The 10000-nt window shown below is 44.8% G+C and overlaps 1 protein-coding gene across 7 annotated transcripts in view; it reads right to left on the bottom strand.

Moving 5' to 3' along the window:
* mttp (microsomal triglyceride transfer protein) overlaps positions 1 to 10000 on the bottom strand; it is a 93174-nt gene that overhangs the window by 50560 nt on the left and 32614 nt on the right. For all 7 annotated transcript variants that reach the window (XM_061923078.2, XM_061923079.2, XM_061923083.2 and 4 more), the window contains 7 exons: positions 9846 to 10000; positions 9667 to 9774; positions 7207 to 7419; positions 6938 to 7149; positions 6767 to 6864; positions 4484 to 4605; positions 4184 to 4411 (listed from right to left, as the gene is read on the bottom strand). The exon at positions 9846 to 10000 is cut by the window's right edge and continues 14 nt beyond it. In XM_061923078.2, coding sequence (XP_061779062.2) covers positions 4184 to 4411; positions 4484 to 4605; positions 6767 to 6864; positions 6938 to 7149; positions 7207 to 7419; positions 9667 to 9774; positions 9846 to 10000 — 1136 coding nt within the window. The remainder of the gene's footprint in view (positions 1 to 4183; positions 4412 to 4483; positions 4606 to 6766; positions 6865 to 6937; positions 7150 to 7206; positions 7420 to 9666; positions 9775 to 9845) is intronic.

Raw genomic sequence — 10000 nt, forward strand, 5'->3', positions numbered from 1 at the left:
GAGAGATCATCGTCGACTTCAGGAGGAGCAGCACCAACCCTGCCCCCCTCTACATCAACGGCGAGCGTGTAGAGAGGGTCCACACCTTCAGGTACCTTGAAGTCCACATCTCTAATGACTTCTCCTGGACAGTCAACACCACATCAATCATCAAGAAGGCTCAGCAGCGGCTACACTTCCTTAGAGTCCTCGGGAAGTACAACCTGAAGCCTGACCTGCTGCTGACCTTCTACCGCTCGTCCATCGAGAGCCTGCTGACCTACTGTATTACGGTATGGTACGGCAGCTGCACTGCAGCAGACAGGGAGAGGCTGCAAAGAGTGGTCAAGACGGCTCAGAAGATCATCGGCCGCCCTCTCCCCTCTCTGACGGACATCTACACCTCCCGCTGCCTCAACAGAGCCAGTGCCATCATCAAGGACAGCACCCACCCTGGCTCTGACCTGTTCCACCTGCTGCCCTCTGGGAAGCGCTACAGGTGCATTAAAACCAAAACAAACAGGCTAAAGAACAGCTTCTTCCCCAGGGCCATAACCATCCTGAACGGACTGCCCCATTGTCCCTCATAACTGCCTTCTCTTCGGTGCAATAACCCATTCCACCAACCACCCTGTTTTTGTTTTGTTTTTTTCATGTATATATTCATTTCACACCATATTCATTGCACTTCTACATTTTTTATATTTTTATATATTTGCACATTGTTTTTCTAGCATGCACACATCGCACTGTATGGCATGGCCTCAATCTCGTTACCTTGCGTAATGACAATAAAGCTGATTCTGATTCTGATTCTGAGAAGGGTTGGGTGAATACTGTCGGAGGCAGATATTTACATATATCCGAATTTTAGTGTTACTTATTTTCTTTCATAGTCATATTTGAAAACAGCTCGTGTTTTCCATTTATTCTCGTTCTGTTTCTCTGCAAGTAAACTGTGTGTGTTAACCTTGAATTCTTTGGAATGTGTTTTGACTAGCATGTGTTTTGACTAGTAAGAGGAGAGAGGAGAGAGGGTTTTGGGGTCGGGAAGACAGACCATTTTGGCGGCGCGATAGAATGTTCTATGCTGGACTGGTCTCAAATGTATATCTGCAAAGCTTTGAAAATATACAACAAAATACCTATTCTGTCTCTGGTGGTTTTTCTACTCAGCTTTAAGTGTCGTAAAGAGCTTGGGAGCGACTTGTGACTTGAATTCCCTGGGAGGAACAACTGGTCCAAAACGCAACAATTTGGGGGCCTCGTCCGGGCGACACGCTGAGAATTGGACACCTCTTACACTCTTCTGGACAGACTCACTAGTGGCCGAACATAAAACAAGGTAAGCAGAGCCTTTTTCTAAAATCTGCTTTATGAGTCTGTTTTGAAGTATGTAAGTCAAACACTGTTTGTACCCCAGACACAGAGTGGACATTTTGATGGATTGATTGCATTTTTGCCTTGTCCGCCATTACATAAAAAGTTGTAAATAAGTGGTCAACTCGTGTCATTGTGTCTCGACTACCGTGACGGGCAGTTTCATTTATGTGGTCTCCTGTAACCGCCAGAGGCTCGCTGGAAGGCTACATTGACAAACAACCACATGACCCACATGCATACAACACACGCTCCAAAAAGGTAGAAGGACATGCATATCCACTTTTTCCTGAAATTAGTGGACAATCTTCCAGATTTTCTATATATACACATATGAAACTGGTGGGGTTCGGTACCTCCAACAAGGTTAAGAACCACTGTACTAGAACCATCCATCAAGCTGTAATCTGTTGTTAGAACAATTATGTGTAAGTTATCACACAACTCTTATGCTTAAAGGCCGTTGCTATAGTTTTTATCAATTGTGCTCAAGTTGTACTTTTCTATCTGTGCAAAGGGACAACTTGCAATCCAAGATTGCGAGTCGTCTCGTATTAGTGTTTGTGTCCAGAGCCGGCCTGCTGACTGCCAAGGGCGAACATCGAGTGCCTTGACGCAGACAAAGCAGAGACAGGGCGATATCACGAGTGTCAGCACAATTCCATTTGCATTTCTGAATAATCATATATTGTGTGTAACTGGGGCTGCTGAAAGTACCCCCCTTCCTTCAGAAGCAGCTTCAATGATGTAACCAGGGACCTCCTGAATAAATAGAGGAGCATGTGGGCTGTGCCTTAGAGCGTAGGTTGGAACTGTAACTAAGTGTACAGCCCAATACGTCTCTCCTCATTGAGCCAAATTGAACTCTGTCTCTGCATGATTCCTTGCTTCTTGTCTGTTTAATAGATGTCATCAGTGTTTGAATTTGACAATTTGTCACATTGTAAATGCACTATTTCAACTGGAGATTGGCCGATACCCCTACCGATTATTAGTAGTCGAGGAGGCCAATAACCGATGTTTGGAGTCAATATTAATTTGCAGTAAAAGTTACTTAAACATATATATTATACGTCAGTAAACAGCTGGACAAGGCTTGAAAGTTGTTGTTTTTTAACATTTTTAGAAAACGTCAGACCAGTAGCGACATGTTTCATGCATCGCTAATGTTGTGTTTAATTTAGCAGCAATTTTAACAAACACCTTCAATATTATCCATCCATCCATCCATCTTCTTCCGCTTATCCGAGGTCGGGTCGCGGGTGCAGCAGCTTAAGCAGGGAAGCCCAGACTTCCCTCTCCCCAGCCACTTCGTCCAGCTCCTCCCGGGGGATCCCGAGGCGTTCCCAGGCCAGCCGGGAGAGATAGTCTTCCCAGCGTGTCCTGGGTCTTCCCCGTGGCCTCCTACCGGTCGGACGTGCCCGAAACACCTCCCGAGGGAGGCGTTCGGGTGGCATCCTGACCAGATGCCCGAACCACCTCATCTGGCTCCTCTCCATGTGGAGGAGCAGCGGCTTTACTTTGAGCTCCCCCCGGATGACAGAGCTTCTCACCCTATCTCTAAGGGAGAGCCCCGCCACTCGGCGGAGGAAACTCATTTGGGCCGCTTGTACCCGTGATCTTGTCCTTTCGGTCATGACCCAAAGCTCATGACCATAGGTGAGGATGGGAACGTAGATCGACCGGTAAATCGAGAGCTTTGCCTTCCGGCTCAGCTCCTTCTTCACCACAACGGATCGATACAGCGTCCGCATTACTGAAGACGCCGCACCGATCCGCCTGTCGATCTCACGATCCACTCTTCCCCCACTCGTGAACAAGACTCCGAGGTACTTGAACTCCTCCACTTGGGGCAAGATCTCCTCCCCAACCCGGAGATGGCACTCCACCCTTTTCCGGGCGAGAACCATGGACTCGGACTTGGAGGTGCTGATTCCCATCCCAGTTGCTTCACACTCGGCTGCGAACCGATCCAGTGAGAGCTGAAGATCTTGGCCGGAGGAAGCCATCAGGACCACATCATCTGCAAATAGCAGTGACCTAATCCTGCAGCCACCAAACCAGATCCCCTCAACGCCCTGACTGCGCCTAGAAATTGTGTCCATAAAGGTTATGAACAGAATGGGTGACAAAGGGCAGCCTTGGCGGAGTCCAACCCTCACTGGAAACGTGTCCAACTTACTGCCGGCAATGCGGACCAAGCTCTGACACTGATCATACAGGGAGCGGACCGCCACAATCAGACAGTCCGATACCCCATACTCTCTGAGCACTCCCCACAGGACTTCCCGAGGGACACGGTCCAATGCCTTCTCCAAGTCCACAAAGCACATGTAGACTGGTTGGGCAAACTCCCATGCACCCTCAAGGACCCTGCCCAGAGTATAGAGCTGGTCCACAGTTCCACCACCAGGACCAAAACCACACTGTTCCTCCTGAATCCGAGGTTGGACTATCCTCTCCAGTACACCTGAATAGACCTTACCGGGAAGGCTGAGGAGTGTGATCCCACGATAGTTAGAACACACCCTCCGGTTCCCCTTCTTAAAGAGAGGAACCACCACCCCGGTCTGCCAATCCAGTGGTACCGCCCCCGATGTCCACGTGATGCTGCAGAGTCTTGTCAACCAAGACAGCCCCACAGCATCCAGAGCCTTAAGGAACTCCGGGCGGATCTCATCTACCCCCGGGGCCTTGCCACCTATTCATATAATATATACTTGTATATATTGTATCTGCTGATGAAGTTGTGAAGATTTAAATAAATATTAAAAAAGTCAAATAGTTTCAATGTGTAATTTAACATAAAGATTGTTGGACACACCTCAGAATGATCGGTCAGAAGAATGAGGCCCTTCACTACATTCATGGGTTCCCCGCTCATGGAGAACATTTTGGACATGAGGTCGCTGTAGCCCTTGAAGAAGGTGACCGGCCTCAGCTGGACGTCAAACAGCAGCGCTGACATCCCGGCGAAAGACTCCAACTTTTCCTCGCCCTCATCGGGCGTGGCGGCGATGAGCGACTCCAAGCCCTGCGCTTCGATGGCCACCTGCACGCCGGCGGGGGCAAAGCAATCAAACATTTTGGGCTCGTTTTAATGATGGCAGCTGAGAAGTCCCACCTGTAGTCCGTGCAGCACTGCTCCTTTACTGGCACCATAAATGTTCATGTTGCTTCTTCTCAGGATCCCAGAGCCCGAGTACAAGATGTCCAGACTGTATGTGGACGTCACGTCGGCAGATTCTGCAGGAAGTCAACAGAGGATGAATCAGTCAGTCCCAGACAAACAACATGAATACAACACAGGAATCTGTGGACCTTTTGGTCATTGAAATGTCATTTCATCAATCAGTTTATGTATAAGATACAATGTCATCATCACATGTTTACACTTCTTTCATTACAGCACGTCCGAAAAGGAGCAGGAAGAAGCTGAGCTTATTTAATCCTACCCCTTTTCATACCATTTCCTTCTTTTCTGTAACAGAACAATTAATTAATAAATAAATAATATGCCATAGTAAGTAAACAAATATTAAATACAATAATAATCTTTATCTAAAAATTAAAAAAAAGGGTTGAAGATGGTCATTATAATTCTTTCTTGTTGTGTACCGTATTTTCCGCACTATAAGGCGCACCTAAAAACCACAAATTTTCCTCAAAAGCTGACAGTGCGCCTTATAACCCGGTGCGCTTTATATATGGATTAATATTACGATTCATTTTCATAAAGTTTCGATCTCGCAACTTCGGTAAACAGCCGCCATCTTTTTTCCCGGTAGAACAGGAAGCGCTTCTTCTTCTACGCAAGCAACCGCCAAGGTAAGCACCCGCCCCCATAGAACAGGAAGCGCTTCTTCTTCTACTGTAAGCAACCACCCGCCCGCGTAGAAGGAGAAAAAGCGCGCGGATATTACGTACGTTTCATTTCCTTTGTGTGTTTACATCTGTAAAGACCACAAAATGGCTCCTACTAAGCGACAGGTATCCGGTTCATGAAAAGACGCAATCTCTCCATCCGCACACGGATTACTATTTCACAGCAACTGATATTCCTGTGAACCGCACTGTGGATACAACGGGAGCACGTACGGTGAATATTCGCACCACAGGGAATGATAAGTCATCCTTCACTGTGGTTCTAGCTTGCCATGCTAATGGCCAGAAACTTCCACCCATGGTGATATTCAAAAGGAAGACCTTGCCAAAAGAGACCTTTCCAGCCGGCGTCATCATAAAAGCTAACTCGAAGGGATGGATGGATGAAGAAAAGGTGAGCGAGTGGTTAAGGTAAGTTTAAGTTTACGCGAAGAGGCCGGGTGGCTTTTTTCACGCAGCTCCGTCCATGTTGATATACGACTCCATGCGCGCCCACATCACGCTGGTTTTTAATATATTATTAAAGTTTGACTGACCTATCTGACTGTTTTTTTGACATTCCTTTAGCGCAGTTAGATGCGGCTTACAACACGGGGCGGCTTATAGGTGGACAAAGTTTTGAAATATGCCGTTCATTGAAGGCGCGGCTTATAACCCAGGGCGCCTTATGGTGCGGAAAATACGGTACTTCTGTATTTTGGTAGTTATGCTGTCAACATTTAACAAGATTTCTTCAACTTGGACTTGAAAGTATAAATAGTATAAACACTTTTAACAGTATAACAGTACTAAACAATTCCAATAGATAACATTGGTGTCATTACCTTTTTGTGGCTAAAATCCAAATTTAGCAACGGCATTAGACTTGTGTTTTTTTGTCCCAACGTGGTCTTTTACATCGCTAATTCCTCCGTGTCCGATCGAAAAATCTTGTCTGCAGAAGGTGCAATTCGCGTAGTTTTCACCCTTTTTGGAACGGATAATTATTCCCGGATAGGCTTTTGAATATTCTTCACGGAATGACTGCAGTTTTCTTTTCGGTTTAAGACTCGTTTGCGATTTTTCTCCGGCTGATTCCATGATCGTTCGCTCGTTTGGAAACAATGGCAACAGGTGCCTCGTGCTTGGCAGCGGTGCTATAAATAGCCTCCCGCATGGCTTTCGGAATGGCTCAATAGGAAGTTACGGGAAGCAGTGTCGATTGTGATTGTTGTTACGCGATTTCGTGAATAAAACTTAAAAAAAATAAAAAAAATTTAATTAATGAAAAACCGTATTTTTTATCACTGCAACCGTAACCCGGAATAGGTTGATGAAAACCGTACTAATTAAGGGAAAACCGGAGTAGTTGGCAGGTATGCAATTTATCTTTAGTGGAAGATTGAAAGCCTTTTTTGATAGGAAAGTTTGGACTAGACCACTTGGTTATCCATTCATATTTGGACAACACAACTCTTCATGAGTTGTATTCAAACAGATGAATATATGTTCATAGAAATGTGTGAATCCATGCGACACTTACTTGCCATGAATCCTGAGAATGCAGACGATGACCCGAATTTTGAAAAGCGGTCATAGTTGTGTGCAATTATATCCTGCATAGCTTGTCTCAGCACTTTACTGGAAGAAGAAGAAGAAGAAGAAGAAGTCAGTCAAATGTGGTCAGTTGGAGTTGTGTTGTCCATCAACACACCTGGCAGGCATTTGGAAGCGGAGGATGTCCTGGATCTTGGATAACATGTACTTGTTCATCTCATGAGGCAGGTGACCGATGGACAAGAGGAGATTTTTCACCTCCATGTATGACGGGTTGCTGCTGAGGATGACGTCGGCGGCGGCAGCTCGCACATTTTTCTCATAAATCCTTCGGTTTTGGTGGTAAACTCTGTTCACCGTTTGCTTCACCTGAAGAAACAGATCAACACTATATGAACTTCAAATGGTTGGTGCATGACGACGTACCTCATCCGTCATGAGCGTGGCATCGTATCTCTGCAGACTGGTGAGGGCAATGGTGTTGTACGCGCCCACTTCCGACTCAGCATATTTGGTAAAGGTGGGAATGGCCTCAGGGAGCAGAGAGTTTTTTAGGGCCAGGAGGAACATCTGGACCTGGGCTTCATCCTGTGTGCTGTCCGGACCCGCCAGAATCATCTTCTTGACCTGCACCACTGCCTGAGAAGTAGGATAACGTCAAACACCTTTACATCAAAAACACATGTAGTGTCTATTAGACTATGAAATAACATGCTTTTCTCAGATTGTGTAAGGTCGATACATTCCTGGGGGGGCGAGCAAACTGGGAACAGTTCTGTTCATCAATGTGGGCAGGTAAAAAAGTATGGCCAATAAGCGCCACATGCACATGTGTGATAACATACGAGCCACACCAAGACAGAGGAGAGATTACCCCTAAATCGCTTTATAACAGGGGGGGTCAAACTCCTTTTTATTGAGGGCCTGTTACAAGCCACAGCTAATAATAAATACATTTATACTGTATATTTGTACATAAACTGTAAAAAAAAAAAAAAAAAAAAAAACCTAGCAACTCAGTCACTAGTTTTACTGTTTTTACAACACATTACAGTAAATGGAAAAAACTTCTTTTTTTTCCTAGTAACTCGCCAGAATTTTACTATATTTACGGTGATTTTTAAAATATATTGCTGGAAATGGGAATTACCGTTTTTCCAAAAATAATACTCCAATGAACTCCATAAAAAGAACTGTAGATTTTACTGTAAAAAAAAAATATCTTTAGATTTTACAGTAAAAAACTAGCTACTCAGTCACTAGAGATTTACTGTAAAATGTAGTGTTCTTACAACACATTACAGTAAATGGAAAAACCTTTTTTTTTTCTAGTAACTCGCCAGAATTTTACCATAATATTTATGGTGATTTTTACAACATATTACTGTAAATGGGAATTACCGTTTTTCCAAAAATAATACTCCATAAAAATAACTGTAGATTTTACTGTAAAAAAATAATTATCTGTAGATTTTACAGTAAAAAACTAGCAACTCAGTCACTAGAGTTTTACTTCAAAATGTACCGTAGTGTTCTTACAACACATTACAGTAAATGGAAAAAAAAAAATTCTAGTAACTCGCCAGAATTTTACCATATTTATGGTGATTTTTACAACATATTACTGGAAATGGGAATTACCGTTTTTCCAAAAATAATACTCCATAAAAAGAACTGTAGATTTTACTGTAAAAAAAACAAAAAACTGGCAGCTCAGTCACCAGAATTTACTGTAAAAAACAGTTCAGTTCTGTAATTTTGAGCATGCATACGATACATGCATTTGGTAAAAGTTTTAAAAATTTTACAGCAATTAGCGATAAAAAACACTGTAAATTACAAAAAATTAATTGTAATTTTACAATATAACTTGCTTTGAAATCATAAGTCAAGTGGATATTTAGGCTATTTTATATCCATCCATTGTCTGCCGCTTGTCCCTTTTGGGGTGGCGGGGGGTGCTGGAGCCTATCCCAGCTGCATTCGGGCGGAAGGCGGGGTACACCCTGGACAAGTCGCCACCTCATCACAGGGCCAACACAGATAGACAACATTCACACACAAGGGACTATTTAGTGTTGCCAATCAAGCTATCCCCAGGTGCATGTCTTTGGAGGTGGGAGGGGCCTATCCCCAGGTGCATGTCTTTGGAGGTGGGAGGAAGCCGGAGGGAACCCACGCAGTCACGGTGAGAACATGCAAACTCCACACAGAAAGATCTCGAGCCCGGGATTGAACCCAGGACCTTCGTGTTGTGAGGCACACGCACTAACCCCTGTTCCACCGTGCTGCCCAAGTTTTATATTTTAACCAAAAAATGCTTGGAGAGTATGATAATATAATATTTGCTGCAACATTGGATGATATCAAAGTTTAAAATGAATGTATAACACATTTAGTGAAACAAGATAAGGTATTTTACAAAAGCATATTAATTCCGGGCGTTCGGTGGCTACATAAAATGACGTGGCGAGCCAGATCTGGTCCCGGGGCCTTGAGTTTGACACCAGATCCCCGTGAGTGCACATACTATGTTTAGATAACGCCAAAGGTTAGTTATGGCCTGAGCAAAAGGCCTCGGAAACCCTTACTTCCTCAAATGCATTGACGAACATGCCTTATGGTTATGGTGACGTCAACTCCGATACCATGAACCTTAGGAACTAAGATGACATCATATCGGTCTATAAGAACTGCTTGTCTGATATCATTTGACTAGAGTCCTCCACCTGATGTTATCCTCGTTGCATCAATAAATAAGTCTTTGTTCAACGATCATCACCGGCGTCGTCCTTGATCCTTCACAAACCCACGCCGTCCTTCCACCGAGAAGAAGGAGGCGGAACACACGCAAACATAAATGAAGATCCTGGTCTTGGGGCTCACCGGCAAGTCGCATCCTCCTTTCTGACACAGCTTGTGGACCAGGGCTCCCATAATGATCACCACAGACTCCCTGATGTCCGTGCTGCCGATCTTCCCTCGAGAAATCTCCTGCACACCCACACCAAAAAGTTTAAGTGACTCGTCCGTGTCTTTGCGCGTTGAAAGGAATGCGCACTGACCAACAGAGCCTGCAGCATGCGCTCGTTGGGATGCGAGGCAAATCCGCAGGCATACAGAAACCTCTCCTGCAGAACCAGACCTTTGGCGTCGGTGAAGTTGAGGAATTGAAGCATGGCATCCAAAGATGCAGAGGTTTGGGAGGAGGTGACAGCGT

Source organism: Nerophis lumbriciformis, linkage group LG27 (genome assembly GCF_033978685.3).
Source record: "Nerophis lumbriciformis linkage group LG27, RoL_Nlum_v2.1, whole genome shotgun sequence".
Lineage (NCBI taxonomy): Eukaryota > Metazoa > Chordata > Actinopteri > Syngnathiformes > Syngnathidae > Nerophis > Nerophis lumbriciformis.